Source organism: Pezoporus occidentalis, unplaced genomic scaffold, assembly GCF_034315485.1.
Source record: "Pezoporus occidentalis ecotype Australia unplaced genomic scaffold, CSIRO_AGI_Poc_V1 ctg148, whole genome shotgun sequence".
NCBI classification, from domain to species: Eukaryota; Metazoa; Chordata; class Aves; order Psittaciformes; family Psittacidae; genus Pezoporus; species Pezoporus occidentalis.
The window spans coordinates 716,251-734,078 of record NW_026913295.1 but is presented as its reverse complement, the minus strand read 5'-3'; the positions used below and the strand labels follow the sequence as shown (position 1 = coordinate 734,078).

The 17,828-nt window shown below is 44.4% G+C and overlaps 1 protein-coding gene across 4 annotated transcripts in view; it reads right to left on the bottom strand.

Moving 5' to 3' along the window:
- The window catches only part of MYH10 (myosin heavy chain 10), a 90,722-nt gene that overhangs the window by 6,770 nt on the left and 66,124 nt on the right, over positions 1-17,828 (bottom strand). For all 4 annotated transcript variants that reach the window (XM_062610548.1, XM_062610550.1, XM_062610549.1 and 1 more), the window contains 18 exons: positions 15,762-15,955; positions 15,376-15,497; positions 14,817-14,886; positions 14,557-14,717; positions 13,848-13,956; positions 13,634-13,765; positions 12,010-12,216; positions 10,895-11,032; positions 10,234-10,357; positions 7,602-7,773; positions 6,613-6,825; positions 6,370-6,514; positions 5,118-5,324; positions 4,209-4,313; positions 2,740-2,892; positions 2,161-2,409; positions 1,477-1,689; positions 410-622 (listed from right to left, as the gene is read on the bottom strand). In XM_062610548.1, coding sequence (XP_062466532.1) covers positions 410-622; positions 1,477-1,689; positions 2,161-2,409; positions 2,740-2,892; positions 4,209-4,313; positions 5,118-5,324; positions 6,370-6,514; positions 6,613-6,825; positions 7,602-7,773; positions 10,234-10,357; positions 10,895-11,032; positions 12,010-12,216; positions 13,634-13,765; positions 13,848-13,956; positions 14,557-14,717; positions 14,817-14,886; positions 15,376-15,497; positions 15,762-15,955 — 2,927 coding nt within the window. The remainder of the gene's footprint in view (positions 1-409; positions 623-1,476; positions 1,690-2,160; positions 2,410-2,739; positions 2,893-4,208; positions 4,314-5,117; positions 5,325-6,369; positions 6,515-6,612; positions 6,826-7,601; positions 7,774-10,233; positions 10,358-10,894; positions 11,033-12,009; positions 12,217-13,633; positions 13,766-13,847; positions 13,957-14,556; positions 14,718-14,816; positions 14,887-15,375; positions 15,498-15,761; positions 15,956-17,828) is intronic.

The window sequence follows — 17,828 nt, the reverse complement described above, 5'->3', positions numbered from 1 at the left end:
ACCATTGCCACAATTTGCATTTAGGAAACTGTTCACTTCACCAGAGCCGGTCAGCCCACCTTGGCATCCATGGATTTGTTCCTGCAGATTAAATAGGATGAGCTGAAAGTCCACATAATGTACCCCTGTCCTTGAAATACAGCCACGCAGCAGTAACCAAACCTCTGCTTGCATGTTGGGTGGTTTTGGAGGCCCATCGGTGTCAGTCTAACACCAGCACTGAGAGTGGCCACTGCTCAACAAGACCTGTTCTGGTGTTTGTGAAGACCAATGCCTGGGATTTCTATAGAACAGGATCTTTAAGCAAAGAGGTTTATTTTTCTGGTAGCAAGCTATCACTGAAGCCACAGAGCTTTGACAAAATATCCTCACACCCTTTTTAATGTGACCTACAGTAAAACAGTCATACCTGTTTGACCAGCATCCTCTTTTTCTCTTCATTCTGTTCATCTCTGGCTTGCAGATCTCTCTCAAACTGAGCTTTCATAGCTTGCATGTTCACCTCCAAACGAAGCTTAGCATCTTCTGTGGCCTGCAGTTCGTCTTCCAGTTCCTCAAGTTGAGTCCTCATCTCTTCAACCTGTTGCTCTAGAGTTCTTTTTGACTTCTCCAGTTCATGGACCTAAGCCACAAACATGAATCAGACCCTCTCCTTCAGGTATCTCAACATCAGCAGTTACTAACAGCAAAACAAGGCACTGTAGGAACTCAGTACACTGCATTCTTGTGATGCTCTGAATTGGACAATGAATGAGAAGAGGCACAGCAGCATCTCTAAGTCTGTACTAGAGAACCTAAACATCTGTGCACATGACTGCAGATTTCTTGTTCAGCCTGGAGAAGAGAAGGCTCTGGGGAGATCACAGAGCAACTTCCAATAACCTGTGAGGGGCAACAAGAAAGGGCCTGTAGGGACAGGCCAAGGGGAATGGCTTTAACCTGCCAGAGGGGAGACTGAGCTGAGCTCTTAGGCAGAAGCTCTTCCCTGTGAGGGTGCTGAGGCGCTGGCACAGGGTGCCCAGAGAAGCTGTGGCTGCCCCATCCCTGGCAGTGTTCAAGGCCAGGTTGGACACAGGGGCTTGGAGCAAGTTGCTCTAGTGGAAGGGGTCCCTGCCTGTGGCAGGGGTTGGAGCTGGAGGAGCTTTAAGGTCCCTTCCAACCCAAACCAGTCTGGAACTGATGAGCTGTGCAATGTCACATAGGAAAAGCAGCAGTAAACCAAGCTCTCAACTACAGCAGGTGCCACCAGTCATTCTGAGCCCCACGGGCTCACCATCTCCCTACATCTTTTGAGGAGGTCTGATGTTACTGAAGACCAGCTCCTCACTCTGCCCATTAATGTCTCCAGAATTTGGGGTTATGAACCAGCTTCAACAAGTTCAGTTTGAGTGTCATGTATACTTCTCCAGGCAGGGAGGTTCCCTGTGTTACTCCCTATGTGGGATATAACAAAATTGAGTGAGGAAACGTACTTACATTTTTGCCCACATCATCTTTAGAGCTCATTAGATCTTCCATATCTGTGCGTAACTGTTTGTTCTGTCTTTCAAATTCCTCCTTAGCTTCCAGGGCTTCTTCCAAAGCCCGAGCCAGAGACAGTGCTTTGGTTTCCTTCTCCCTAGCTTCTGCTTCAGCACGATCTCTTTCCTCTGCGTATCTGGCAGAAATGTTCTTTTCTTCTGCTAGCATCTGAACAGAAGAAACAATTCATCCATCTCATACATTCTATAACCAGCAACTTCCTGCCTGAGGTGTTTTAGTCAATGAAGGGATCAAAGTGCTAGTGAGAAAACAGCCACCGCTACACTGGGATGAGGTGAGGAAAGCAAGCTATAAACCAAGATTAAATCATTTTAATCTTCCAGTCTTCACATCCTTTCTTAGGTTATTTGACTGATTGCAAATAATACCCTAAGGTTTTGTTCCAATATCATTTTCTTTTTGTTATCAATCACTTGCTCTAACAAGACTCAAAGCTGGCATTCAGCTCACTGAAATTGTGACAAGGGACTTTTAACAAAGCCAAGCTGCTCACAGAAGTTCTGTCACTGACCACGCCACCAGACCCTGCTGTACACAAGGCCCATCTATGCAGTAACGATGTGAAGAAGATGCCGTTTTAAAAGCACACAAAGCAAGAAGATGATGGAACTCGAGTACCTGATCAAACTTCTTCTGCTTTTTCTCCAAGTTAGAAACAATCTGGCGCTGATGATCCAGATCCACCATCAAGTCATCCAGCTCCTGCTGCAGGCGATTCTTCGTCTTTTCCAGTTTGTCGTAAGCCATTGCCTTCTCCTCTAGGCGCTGGCTCAAGGACTCCATGTCCTTCAATAATTTCTTCTTATTTTCCTCCAAGCCTTCAATGGTTCCCAAATCATCATCTACCTTTTTCTTAGCATCAGCCAACTGCAATTTAATAAAGGAAAATAAAGTTCTTTAGAGCATCATGAGAAGGGAAGAAAAGCAGTAAGTCCAAAATGCAAAACCAAAAGCAGATGTTACTGCTACAGCAACACAAAACCTGTGAGCAAGCAGGATGCTAAGTAGGGGAGAGCCCTGGCCCCTGCACTCAGCTGCACTGCTCATTAGTGCAATAGAGAAAGACCACAGGACATTTTAGTCTGAAATCTGGTCTAACACATGTGCAAATGACATTCTCTCACAAGGTTTGGGACCTGATTCCTCTCACCAGAAATGTGTGGGCCTTAGGGAAGTCCTGCTTTTTACGGCAGTTACCTGCAACTGCAAGGCGAGCATCTGCTTCTCCAAGTTCTTTCTGGCCTCCTCCTCCTCTTCCTGCTGCTCCTGCAGGTTGTTCTTCTCCTCTTCCAGCTGCCTAATCCTACTGCTCAGGTTGAGCTTCTGGCGGGTTTCTTCCTGAAGCACCTCCTGTCACACAAAGAGGCACGTTCCCAGGTCAGTCTGGTTCACAGTGAGTGAACTGCAGCGTTGGCTGAGCCCTCCATTACTCCCCATGAAGCATCAGGTTTGATTATTACTCTCATAGCATTTTTGTACACAGATATGCTTAGAAGGATGTCTGTAATTTGGGTTTGCACTGATCATTTAATTTGGGCATAGCTATGCCTTTACAAAGCACATTTCTGAGCAGGGAATCCACGCTACTGTCTAGAAGTCAGTGGATGATACTCTTCCATCTTTAAAGCAACGAGCACAGAAGTCACCTTCAAAATTTATTTCTCTTCTTTCAGACAGGCATATAAAGCACCTATTTGAAAACACCTTGGGAGAACTTGGGAGTCCTGCAAGAGGGGCTTTGGACAGGCCAAGGGGAATGGCTTTAACCTGCCCGAGGGGAGACTGAGATGAGCTCTTAGGCAGAAGCTCTTCCCTGTGAGGGTGCTGAGGCGCTGGCACAGGGTGCCCAGAGAAGCTGTGGCTGCCCCATCCCTGGCAGTGTTCAAGGGCAGGTTGGACACAGGGGCTTGGAGCAAGCTGCTCTAGTGGCAAGGGTCCCTGCATGGAACTGGATGAGCTTTAAGGTCCCTTCAACACAAACCAATCTGTGAACACAGCAGCAAATCCCGCAATGACAGCCTGCTTCCAGCTTTGCTGCATTGCTTAAATCTAAAGGTCAGTTTAAAGATAGCTCTAATCTGACAGCGGAAACTTCTGTCATAAGGGAAACTCATGAAAGGTGTAACCACCACCCCCTCTCCTCCATCCTCCAACCACCACAGACCTCCCCAATTGTCATGAACGTTATTCAGGTAGTTACCATTAGCATTTTTATACAGGGAAAAAAAGAGTATATTTAACTGATGAACACATGCATAAAGCTGCATTATTTAGCTCAAACCCAAAACCTGGCAGTTTGAACTTAAGCCGTAAGGACTACAGCTGCCAGTAAAAGACAGGGCATTGTCCCTTATGCCTTTTGTATACCCCAAGGGTCTTATTAATATTGTACTTGGAAAGAGGCTTTTGACTTAATTCTTCTTTCCCAGAGAAACTGAAAGGCTAGCGCCTATCAATCAGTGGATCTTAGGTAGTGAAAAACAGGCTCCACAGGTAGCTGAGCAATCATCATACACCACATTTCACTAGACTTCAGTAGGAAATACAACTTCTACCCAAGGGACTTTTCAAACTATGAATGAAAATCTGTATTTTCTGTTGTGCAGTTCACATTTCAAAGAGGAACAAAGCTTCAGTGCAAAGCTGAAGCTTTACTGCACACACACCTGTGTATCCTGAAGCTGCGATTCCAAACTAGCCGCATCCTTGGCAAACTTAATGCCTTTCTTCTCGGCTTCCTCCAGGAGGCTTGAGACATTATCCAACTCGTTCTGCAAAGCAAGCAGCCTGAAGGTTAGCAGCATGCAGCTGACCCAGGGCACAGCCCAGTCCCACTGGGAGCTGGAACTGCAGAACACAAAACCTCAGCGAATTCCAGGTACAGGAAGACAACAACAGATCCCCACAGACACACACAACAATCTAAAAATACTTAAGTTTGGCTGGAAGCTTCAGGCTGGATGTCAGTCCTGAACCTCAGTGGTATAACATAACAAGAGTCAAGCATGCTGTGCAGCAGAGCACATCATTCCAATATCTGCATTCATACCTAAATGCTATTTTTAATTATAAGACCATACATTTTATGGGAGCATTGATTCAGGGATTATCAGGGTGGCAGCTGGGTTTAAAGCATCAAAGCAAGAGAAAATGTTACAGCCAGGAGCCAACTCCTACTGTTTTAGTCTATGCTACTTTTACAGTGAGACTACCCGAAAGCTTCCTCCAAAGAGAATCTGGGCCATTCCCTTTTTTGAAGTACTTCAGCTTGATTTACCTAAAGCACCCACTGCTGCCATTTAAAATGGGTTCAAACTGAAACAGGGGAGATGCAGGTTAGATATATGGCAGAAGCTCTTCCCTTTGAGGGTGCTGAGGCACTGGCACAGGGTGCCCAGAGAAGCTGTGGCTGCCCCATCCCTGGCAGTGTTCAAGGCCAGGTTGGACACAGGGGCTTGGAGCAAGCTGCTCTAGTGGAAGGTGTCCCTGCCCGTGGCAGGGGTTGGAGCTGGATGATGTTAATGTCCTTTCCAACCCAAATCGTTCTGTGATTCTCTGATTCCATCCCACCTTACCTGCAGCTTGTTAGCTTTCTCCGCCAGCTCAACTCTCAGTCTTTCGCCTTCAGTGACCTTAGCAGTCAGCTCTTGGACCTGAGCATCAAGCTTCTTCCTCTTATGTTCAGACTCTGCCTTGACCTGCTGCAGCACCTTCACTTCACAGGCCAACTCCTTGTTGTCAGACTCTAGGCCTTGCTTGTTTTTTTCAAGATTTGCTTTGAACTGGGAAAAACAAAAGAAAGGAAATTCAACACTTTCACACAGCAATAGTTTTCTGCTGAACAATACTCAGCCTAACAAATCAGAGCAAGTTCAAAGCTAAACCAAGTGCTCAGCAAGCTGTAAGTAGGGAGTGTTAAAATGCTGCTATGCAACATTGTGTGTTAGCCAAAGACTAAGTTAATGCAAGTTATTCCACTCTAGTATCACAGGTAATGGTGAGGAGCAAAAGATACTTCTATGAATTCCACAAGAACTGGGATGTCAGTGCTGTAAAATGACTGGTTTGGGTAGTGCTGTAAGTAGGAAGGAATGTGCCCATTAACAGATCAGCATGGCTCATCTCACACAAATAAAAGGCAAGATATCAACTGCAGCTGCCCTGATTTTAGCAGGCAGAGCAGCCTGGAAGTGCAAACAAAGCACTTTCCCCACTGCACTGACATTTGTCAAAACCCTTTTTAGAAAAGAAGTAATAAATGGCACAAGGCATGATTAAGCATCACTCTTACCACAGAACTGACACCAGCACAGGGCCTCTGCTTCAGATTGCAGGCTAACTTTCCAGCTTTTGATGCTCTTATTGAAAATACTTAATGAATAAGGAGCAGAAGACATGCACAAGATCTTCAAGTGAATACACCATGATTTCCACCAGCTTTAATTACTGTTTCTCCCTTAGTTTAAAATACTAAGGAAGCTTGTGAAGTATTCCCTATATTCCCATTACTATAGCATACGAAGTGTGCAGAGAACTGCTTTTCACCAGCAGATCTCCACAAATAATGCTGGAGAATTCCTAGATAAGTGCTACATGATTTATCTCCACACGTTCCAATGAACACTTCAGCCAGATGCCGAGTCTGCCAAATAGCTGCAGTATATTCAAACCAGTGTGATGCATTTGATTCAATTGCAATTGCTATGCATGTAGCAGAGAAGACAACGTAGCTCTGCAGATCTCAGCAGAGGGGACCACAACACTGATGGTATTAATAAGAAGTCCAGAGGCAGAAAAGTGTATTTCTACCATTCATATTCTTCTCACCCTTTTGGCCTGCTCAAGTTGCTCAGAGAGCTCTTCCAGGGCAGTAGCGTGCCTCTGCCTGATTTCCTGGATCTGTGCTTCATGGTTTTTGGTTTCCTCTTCAATTGCTTTCTTGAGTTCAGCCACCTCCTGCTCGCGCTTTGTCCTACAGGAAGAATCACGGGTTATCAAAGTCAGCATTTCAGTGTTTTATGAATTAAGGGTGAATTTTAATGGTGCCTTTGGACACAGACGTGGCCCTACCTCAGCTCCTGCTGGGCTGCAGTGGTATCCAGTGTATCTTCCAGTTCAGTTTTTAAAGCCTCCAGCTCTTCACTTAAATCTCTTTTCTGCTTTTCCGCCTTGTTGCGTGATGCCTTCTCTGACTCCAGATCCTCCTGCAGCTCTGCGATCTGCGCCTGCAGCTCTCTTATCACCTTCAGTGCATTGTTTTTCTGAACTGCTTCTTCATCCCCTCTGTTGAGCAGGGGCACAACAGTCAGCATCTCATAGCTTCAAATCTATTCTCGGAACAGTCTGACATTATGTAAGCTACGTACAGAAATGATACCTTAACTTTTCCATTAGAATAAAACAGACCTTCTAAAACTCCCTAAGTAGAAAACCACTTCTGTTATTGTCAAGATCCCAACAAGCAGAGTGCTCCAAAATACAAAAGGCATTGAGCTTGTATCCTAACATGGGACTGCAAGGCTGCCACACCGATCTTCAGAGCATCACAGAGTGGTTTAGGCTGGAAGGGACCTTAAAGGTCACCCAGCTCCAGCCCGATGCCACAGACAGCGACACCTTCCACTAGAGCAGCTTGCTCCAAGCCCCATCTAACCTTGATCACCTTGATGCTGACAGACTTGGCAGGCATTATCTTGATAGTGTCTATCCCACCCCATCACTGAACACACTCTACTAAGAAGGTTCATTGAGAATTCCATATTTTTCCCTCCTAAGGCTGAACCCCTGGAGACCAAGAACAGCTTCCAGAATGCAAACACTATCATACCCTGGTGAAACTTCACTTTTTGGCAGCTTGTCAGCCCAAGGATGCCAATAAAACATTGAATTGGTTTTTTTTTACCATGTCTACACACAGCACAGGTGTCTAGAGATGCTAAACATGAACTGGCTCCTGCTTTAACATGCCCAGTTCTGGATGTCTGTATTAACTGGAACTCTGTCTGGGAAGGCAGGTTTCTATCGCACTTCTGCAGCCCTAAGCACCGTCGCGCTCTGACCTCGCAAGAGCAGCCTGCAGCTCTTCCTCTTTCTTGGCCAGCTGGATCTTCAGCTCTTCAATCTGGGCTTGCAGCTCAGCTATTTGGTCCTGTAGGTCTGTCGTTTCACCATCAAGTTTTCTTTTAGCTTTTTCTAACTCCTGACGGGTCTTCTCCTCCTTTTTTAAGCGCTCTAAGGAAACACAGAACGATGGTTAGATGGCATTTTTAATCTTGTCATCCTCAGAAGGTTTGGGGACACGGCCATGGGCTGGCAGGAAGGGTGGGAAGTTTCATTTCTACTGTGTCAATTCCTTCTGCAGGCTGCAGCTGGAAGGCTGATGAAACATGAAATAGCAAAGTAGAACCGCATGGTTTAGACAGAAAGTCAGTGACTGGAGAAACAAGTTTGAAATAAGGGAATCAAACATAACCTCACCCTGATAGAAAATAAGGAGTGGGATCTAACAGACAGTTTGAGCTGCTAGGCCAGAGAATCACAGACATCACTGTTCAAAAATGAAGACCAGCTACAGACTGGAAAAAGTGATGGCTTGCACAGCTTTGGAAGGGCAAGGCCAGACTCCAACAGGCCTACTGGAAAACACTATAGCTGAAAGAAAACTTGGATAAACCCTTTTTGCAAGTATCTGTGCCACTAACACACATCCCATCAACGCTTAAGCAAGACTTTACAACCCCGACAGCCTCCAGTAACGTACTTGTGCAGCTGAGATACTCCTGCCCTGAGGTATTGCTTTGTGAAAACCATCCTGTTATCAGGGCCACAGCAAGAAGACACATCCGGCTGCTCTGCCTGCTGTTGACTTGAGGCAGCTCCTGGCTGCACAGTTTACAGTCAGCTAATGACCAGGTATGGAACGTAGTTAAGGCACAGGGAGGTTTGCTTAGCATAGCATTAGCACAATTCTAAGTGCATTAGCATCAACCGAAGTTATTACACTTGTTCAATACTTTGTGGGTCCTCAGTGCAGAGATTTACCCTTCTTGAACCTGCTACTGGATCAGGACATCTTCTACATAGAAAGGGAGCCATGTTCAAGAACCACCTCCTCGAGCCGCCCAGGACTAATTGGGATTTTCCAGACAATCTAAAGTAACATTGGTTTTCCCTGAACAGTTCCTCATTCAAAGAGAAAAAACAGCACTTTTCCCTCTGTTTTTCCATTATATCCCTGGGCAGTGAGAGGACAGTGTCGTAAGTCCCAATTTTGTAATTGGGAAAGTTCACAAGAAATTGAATTAGATTCTTTTCTTCAAGTGTCAGTGCCTAGCAGTGCCAAGACCCTTGCAGAGACCTTAATGGCTTCTCTGAATCATGCCCAAGAGTAAATATCATTTTACTGTGCTTTACTGGCCAAGAAATTGCATGCTTTATATTTAAGCTTTAATTTCCATTTCTAAGGTCATCAGGCTTGGCATGGCACCATAACCAAACACATCTGTCAAGTATCTTCAGAGAAACACTAGCCCTGCTTTAAGCATCCACATACTCAAGCATTATTTTCCAGTGAGTAAAGCTGAATTATGACCATTTTAAGGTCTCTGAATACGATTTATAAAGAAAAGGTACATCAATCTCCTGCTTTCCCTGTTAGTTCAATACCTTCCTACACAGATAAGATTAAAGTTTGGTATTCTTCCATAAGCACATCAGTTTTAAAATATGTAGCAGGACAGGCCATAATACAGTAAAGAAAACACCATTTCCAAATTAGGACACAGAGAGCAACTTTGCCTTATATTTTGCAACTCTGATTTGGCACTTTAATGTTGCACAATAGCTAACTATTTACAGCCGTAAGTAATTTAAGAAAGCCTCAAATCAAGAAAGGTTACATATAGGGCTGGAAATAATTGCCAGAGAAATGAAGCCTTTTTAGAAAAACAAAGCATTTAAACAAAAAGCAAATTAATTCAGGTTGGCGGATTCAGAAAATCTTGGAAGCCTAATGAGGGCCTAGGAACACTCTTCCAGAAATAGGTTGTTCTGACGTGTTATTATAGGAAAATGTAGCAACTTAGGATCATGGAATGGCTTGGATTGGAAGGGTCCTTAGAGATCATCCAGTTCCAACCCCTGCCACGGGCAGGGACTCCCTCCACTAGAGCAGACTGCTCCAAGCCCAATCCAAACTGCACTTGAACACTGCCAGGGATGGAGCATTCACAACTTCTCTTCTCCAGGCTGAACAGCCCCAGTGCTCTCAGCCTGTCTTTGTATAGGAGGTACTCCAGACCCTGATCATCCTCGTGGCCTCCTCTGGACTTGATCCAACAGCTCCGTGTCCTTCTTATGTTTGGGATACCAAGTGGGGTTCCCAAGAGAGGGATGTTTTACCATGGTACAAGGGATGCCTGCACCTACATGAACTTCTCAGTGCCTCTAAAATGAAATGGATGCTCAGAAATAAAAACCTAACAAGTTAAAGATGGGAAGGACTGAGCAGCCAGACACAACAAGGCTTGCAAGTGACACGAATTTCTTTCAAGCTTTAGATAAAAATAACAGCTATTAAGGTATAAGGTTACACTGAGCAAACTGGACCAGATGCTGCATGCATTGTACTAAGTGCTCCACTTATCTCTAGCACCATGTCCAAGCTGTTAATAGGCAAATATAAGAACAAACCTTCCAAATCAGTGATCATCATTTCCTGCTTGTTCTTGAGTTTGGCCAAGTTTTTGGCCTTTTCTTCTTCTTCAGCCAGCTGAGAAGTACATTCAGCAATGCGATCCTCCATCAGCTTCTTTTCCTAGTTAGGAGAAAGGGAGAAAGGGCAACTCTGAAACACAGTTTGCAGAGTCACTAAAAGCAGCACAAATACCTCAATATATAAAAAAACATAGAGAGGTCCCACACAGCACATATCATACAGGTTTTATTTCAAATGACTGGCCTGTCAACAGTAAGGATCAACTGGCATAGTACAGAAACATGAACATTTGTTTTGCCAGAAAGGGAGACTTGGGATTTAACACACAGGGGCCTGGGTTAGGAGAGCATCTCCTCCACAGCTTTGGAAATCTGTTTGCAGAGAACAACTGTAGCTGTGACAGACACTGGCTCCTGTTCTTCCATTTTAAGACTCATGGAACTGGAAAGAATACAGGACAAACACCTCCCTTTTGAAGGCCAGTTCCAAGGAACTTCTTAAGCATCTCTTCAAACCCCACAAGTCTTCAGGCCCAAACTTGACAGATAATGTAACAGCAGGCTCCAATATTCTGAGAGCCGTCACTTGGCCCTCCTACCACTTCTGTGCAGGGTCCCCACCGTGCACTGCTCTCACCTTCACAAACTTGGAATTTTGGTCCTCCAGCAGCAGGATCTCTTCCTCCATCTTCTTGATCTTCGCTTCAGCTGTCACTTTCTCAAGCTGCAGCTTCTGCCGAGCTCCCTCCTCCTCATCGAGCTGCTCCTCCAGGTCCTGGGAAGGAAGGCAATTGCATCTGGGTTGGTTTTTCACTTGTATTAGTTTTGTTTCCAACTCGGTGCAAAGATGTATTATTTTCAAAAGCCACCTGCCCAAACCAGCACTGAAAATGCAATTGCTTTGTTAGATTCCTTTATAGTAGCATTGAAATGGTAATGAAATTAAGGCCATGTGATACACATGGAATTTCTTATGCTCTGTATTCCAGCCAAAGCTGAACTATGCTGTCTAGGAAACATACAGTCACTTCACCACTCTTTCATCTTTCTAGTTCTGAACATTCCACTTAATGACAACCATTAACAGTTCAGGCTTTATGTCACAGACTTTGTAGCATCCTGCATCTGAATAGGGCATCTGGTGTAGAAGGGCAAGTATCTACAAAGAGACACCAGAGGAAACAGACCTCCTGATTTCACTATGAAACTAGATCTCAGTGCTACAGCTGAAACGGTTCAGATATTGACACAGGTACCTAGATATGACCAGAAAAGCAGTAAGTAATGCTTCTATTCATTTGTGATTTTAAATAAGATTCTCAGCTGCACATTAATGGACATTTATTAAAAGGCATCAAGAGCTGTGATGTGAGGTTTATTTCCCCTTCAAGTACCTTGAATATCTTGAAAGGCAGAGAAGTTCTGATATTCTTTTCCAAAGCCCCAGTAATTCAAAAGGAAGCATCTAAATCAGCTGGTTTTCACTCAAAAAACCCCAACCCAAAACCTCAAAGCAAAACCAAGTAACTCAGAGGAGACAAAACTGTTTTAGTTTCATAAAAGTCAAAGAACAAATACTCTTTATGGTATTCACTGGGTTTCAGTCAAAAAGGACATTTGTCCCCTAAGTGTCATCATCCCATCAGTCTTCATTTCCACAGGGAAGCCCCAGGCAGTCATTCCCAGTTCCTGCCCACTCTAAGTGCTTGCTACCTTTAGTGCTGTACCTACACACACCACCAAGCAGCATACCTGGATATGGCCCTGCATTTTCTTTTTCTCATTCTGCAATATCTGGTTTCTTTCCTCTTCCTCCTCAACCCTGGACTCTAAATCATGGAGAATTTCTTCCAGCTCTTGTTTTTTGGCAGCCAAGCGAGCCCTCATCTCCTCAGCTTCCGCAAAGAGCTCGGTCTCAGCCTGTAGCTGCTCTGCAAGAATGTTCTTCTCTTCTAGAAGCTGCAAATAGACACAAAAGGTAGTGAAGCAGTAAAAAACAACATTTCAAAGTCTCTCATAATACACATGACAACTATAAAGTTACTTCAAGGCCAAGTTCTGATCCAATTCTTGCCTCCCTGGGTAACATCCAAACTGAAAGGTTTCTAGCAGAGGGCTTTAGAAGACACCAGCTTTTGCAGTAGCACTACAGCAGCATTCACTCAGTTGTCCCCCACTTAAGGAACAAATCCCACTGCACCTACTCCACCTGGCCTGCACTGCCAGCAACAGAAAGGTGAGGGAAGTGCCTGTTTCCTGGCCTGTTCCTCACACTCATCCCTCCATGGTGGCAGGGCAGCGCCAGGGGAATCTGGGCTGACACTGGCACTAGGAGTCACTGGAACAGAACTGGACCACATCACTACCTGCTGTGTAAACTTGACAACAGAACAGTTCCAGTTGGAAGGGACCTACAACAATCATCTAGTCCAACTGTCTGACCACGCTGAGGCTGACCTAAAGTTAAAGCATGTTATTAAGGCCATTGCTCAAATGCCTCAAACACAGGCTCAGGGCATCGACCGCCTCTCTAGGAAATCTGTACCAGTGTTTGCTCAACCTCTTGGATAAAGAAATGTTTCCTAATGGTGTGAACTTCCCTCAGTGCACCTTTGAACCATTCCTACATGTCCTGTCTTGGGATCCCCAGGAGAAGAGATCAACACTTCCCTCTCCACTTCCCCTCCTCAGGAAGCTGTAGGGAACAATGAGGCCGCCCCTCAGCCTCCTCTTCTGCAAGCTAAGACAAACCCAGGGTCCTTAGACACTCCTAACAGGCCATGCCTTCCAGCAAGACCAACAGGAACTGATGCTCTCCCTTTAGATATCCATTCCAGTTCTATCAGGTCTCAAAATCACCATACTGATATACATGTCTATATCTATGACACTCATCTCTTCTTTATATTGACATCAATGTTAATCATCACCACAAATCAATTTTCAATTTTATCCAATAATCTGGTTTGTGTTGGAAGAGCCATTAAAGCTCCTCCAGCTCCAACCCCTGCCACAGGCAGGGACCCCTTCCACTAGAGCAGCTTGCTCCAAGCCCCTGTCTCCAACCTGCCTTTGAACACTGCCAGGGATGGGGCAGCCACAGCTTCTCTGGGCACCCTGTGCCAGCGCCTCAGCACCCTCACAGGGAAGAGCTTCTGCCTGTCACCTAGATCTAGTTTGGTTAACATGATGTTCCTTCACTCCTTCGGGAATAGCTCCTGCTGTATCTTCCTTTTCCAGATTTTAGCTGAGTGTGAAAGGAGTTAACTTGTCTGACTCTCAGTGCTTGTGCTCACGTCTCCCCAACATGCCTCCCTCACATGGGATATAGCGCAATTCACATTCTAGACACCAAAAGCTGATCTTGGACACAAACCTGTTGGTGTTTCCTTTCCATTTCCTCAAGTTCTGCCTCCACTTTTGTCTGCTTTTCTTTCACCTTCATTAGCTCCTCGTCCTTGGCTTGAAGTTCTTCTTCTTGACGAGTGACCTGAAGAAGAGGCTTCACCTGTAAAGATTTGCAAAGAAGAAGTGAGAACCTGCATTCACCTATTTCCAAAAGTCCAAGGAAGTCCTAGAATGTAACAAACCTTTGTGAAGACTCTCCACCACTGCCAGTGCCTGAGCTTTAAATACGCAGCGCAATTCCTCTGCAGGATTTTCAGTGCACTCAGTTGCTGCTGTTTCTTTGCAAAGGCCCTGCAGAGAGAAAGAGCAAAACACTTTGTGTTAAAGACAGCTGATCATCTGTCTGCGCTGTTACTTTTCAGGCTACCCAATCCTAGAACACTTGCAGACCATAAACAGGCATATTTTTAACTTTCAGTGACTACACTGATTTATGAGTACTCATTCCTCACATGAAGAGGTAAAGCAAGAGCTGGATTCACAAGTTTCAAAGCAAAAAGAACAAATGCTATTTGCTCTTAACTCTTCAGAGACTTTTTTGTTTGAAAGGTAAAATCAGGCTGGATTAGACACTGAACTGTCTTTAACTTCAAAACAGCAGCTTTCCTGAATGCTTCGAAGAACCTCCAGTGGAGCAGGGGAGAGACTTTTTTACAGCCACACTGTAAACCCCTGCATGAGTCAAAGGCAGGATTAAGGAAAGGAGAAGATATCGTTAAGGAAGGAAGATACAAATTCTTACTAGGGAAAAATTCCTCTAACACCTGGATACAACGACAGACAACGCACTTCAAGACAATCTCTCCTGAAATGGAAGTTTCAATGCATAGCTCCCTATCAGAGAGACTTCAGAAAGACCAAAAGAAGACCAAGTCATAAGAGCACACGTACTTCCTAGCCAGGTATCCTCTACAGACTGCCTGGAAGAAGATGATGATGTCCGTGATCTTCAGGTCTCGTTCTTCTTCTAAGTGTGCCAAGACACCAGCTCGGAAAAAGATCTTGCTCTGTCCAATTCTGTACAAGTTGGGGTCCAGCTCTAAGGCTCTGATCTAAGAAGAGAGGCAAGCACAGTGATTTTACATCAAGAAAAGGACAATTTTTCTTTCAAACTTTCAACATTTTAACAATATTTAGGTATAAACACTCACCATACGCTCACAGGCTTGTTTCCCATCCATAAACCCCTTTGGAATTGCATTGGGAGTAAGAATCTCATACCTTTAAGTCAAATGAAAAAAAAACCTTTACATTCAACAATAAGCTATATGATCATAAACCCATGAAGCTACAGTCACCAGAGACAGAGCTGAGAAATTTCTCCAGAGAGCTTTTCCAGCAATCCAAGTGAGATTGTTTCCTTTCCCTACTGTCTTCAGAATAAACTTGTAGTACTTAATTGCTTCCAAGTTAACTGCCTCAAGACACACATGGTCATAGAATCACAGAATGGTTTGGGTTGGAAGGGACCTTCAAAGCTCATCCACTCCAAACTCACTGCAATGAGCAGGGACATCTACAATTAGATCAGGTTGCCCAGAACCACATCCATCCTGGCCTGGAATATCCCCAGGGATGGAGCATCCACCACCTCTCTGGGCAACCTACAGGATTTTCTTCCAGTTGTGCTGGGGAAGGGGCAGGGGTTGTCTTCAGCTGCTGAACAAGGAACTTTATCTCATAAAAAATCAACAGCGTTCCTGCTGTTACCTCTGCCTGAACTCCTGGAACACTATCCTGTTTGGAAATCCTTGTCGGCAAATCCTTATTCCTTCCAAAACACCGTTGCAACGAAGTTGATCTAGAACCAGATGTGGATCCAATTTTCCAGCCTGGACCAACAAAACAAGCACACGACTTTCAGTCTTTAAATTTGTACAAATGAAAACGTGCGGTGGAAGTTTTTCAGGCTTCCCTCTACAGAGTCAGCTGTTTAAGTAAGGGGATATGCAGGGAATACTGGGATATCTGATCAGTGTGAAAACCTTATGAAGCCTGGTTTCTGATTGCAAGGGGAAGACGTGGACAGCATGCATCACATAAACTGGATGTGAAGCCCAGAATAAAGAATTAGAGGAGCGGTCTGTAGTACATACCCTCTTCTCATGATTTGGAATGATGCAGCGGACAAAATTGGGATTAGTGTTTCGAAGCGTTGCCATCAGCTTGGTGAGAGACTCTTTGTAGAGCTGGCCAACGGTGCGGAACATGCCCTTCTTGGTCTTGTACGCAGAGCCAAAAGCGGTCTCTGTTATTCCGGTGACCTGATCCAGACCCACAATACGATCCACTGGGAAGGAGAAGAGAATGAAGTGGACTTCAGTGTTTGTCAGGTATAAAGAGGGGCCGAAAGGGGAGCAATAGTGCAGCAGCAGAAGCTTTGCAGAACACACGGCGGAAGGTGCCGTCGGAAGGCAAAGCAGTCAGCACGCACTGGGAATGCTGCGCGGAAGCAGGGGAACCAAAGCCACAAACTTACACAGCAGAGTAGTGTAGCTTTAGTAGGTACAGAGTAAAATATCCAGCTCTTTACTTGCAGTTCTACATGACCAGTAAAGCCTTTTCCTTATTTTGAGGGGATTGAAAGCTGCCTGGAAACTGGTGATTCTTTGCATTCTTACAATGCAAAGTATTTCTGGGTGGGACATTAGGAATTAGACATCTGTGCATATTAAAATAAAGAGTCACAGGAATTAGATTAAATCTGAGTTTCACTGAATATTCAAATCTGGTTTGAAAGCATAAATATATAAGGAAGAGTTGGAAATAGTGTTATTTCAGTGACAAGAGGGGGAAAACCATCTGCCAGACTTCTGCTAATTTGCTCTTTGGAAGAATTCCTCCAAGTTTCATATGCAACTGCAAAGATCTCTCTAGCTAGAAGACAAGATTCAAACCAGGAAAACTACTCTGAAGGTGTGGTAAAGCATCCAAAGAAAGGTTTTTCTTTGATTTTGGGGAACATTTTGGGTAAGGATCTCTCTGGTTTCTTCTTCAGAAGCACAAGTTAGAAACCTGACTGCCTTCACTAGCATCTATAGGCCAAACCCATGAATGTGACTCCATGTGCATGTCAACAGTTACTTAAACAGCTCAATAAAAAAGAAAACTCACAGGTGGTTGGACACCTTAATAGCTATAGTTGGTACTTCTTAGTATTGAGCAAGTATACAACACGTATTGGCTCTCCAGGAAATGCAAGCTGGCCAGCTAGAAACCAGCAGCTGTATGTGTGCTACAATCTCTATGATCTTCAAATTCATTCAAACCAAAGTAGAGGGAATTCTGCTTTGCTACCAGAATTAGTTTTGTATATGACAAAGAAGTGACAATATTTTATTTCACACTTGTGCTCAACTGGTTTTCAAAGGTCAATTAAAAAAGGGAATTGTCAAAGCAGAAAAATACAGGGCACCGAGTTTGAATAATGACTTGTAAGTCTAGAAGATAGCACAGAGCAAAGTCCAGATCCTCCACACGGCTTTGGACACAAGAATCTGAGCAGCTTATTGAAGTTAGGAGACTAAGAAGGTGCTAAGTTGCTCATAAGATCATATCCCAACCATTTACTTCAAAGCAGACTCCATTCTAAATCAGAAATGGGACAGAGATAACTGGGAATCAGTCTCACAAAGGATGAACAGAACACCACCAGTGACTGGACACTATGCAGCTCATGTCTGGCCACCTGCTTTTTAAGAGTATCTGACAATTGCACGTATTCAGTTTTCCTCTCCTCTGCCTCCAACTCAAAGATGGTTACTTATATTTCAAAGAGGATTATTCAAGTTCAATGCAAGTTTTCCCCATAGGGGAAGCACAGCAGTCACTAAACAGTGCAACTGGACAACCCTCCATTGGCCAAAGCCTCTCCTACTTCCTTTAGGAAACCCCACTAGCTTCCTTAAGTACGTGATGAACGCTGAGTAGTCAAGATAAACTTCAGTAAAGATGGAAAGTCTGAAGGCACAACCTTCCCACACACACATTCCTAAACCTGGGGACAGGAATACAAGAAGGATGAGGAAGAGGTTGGATAAACATTTAAAGCGTCTTTAAACAGACATTCTAAGTGGATTTGTTGGTTCCCTGATGCCTCAGAAAACACGTGCAGCTTCTACAAAGGGAAACAGCAAAATCAGAAAGGGTTTTTAAGTAAAATA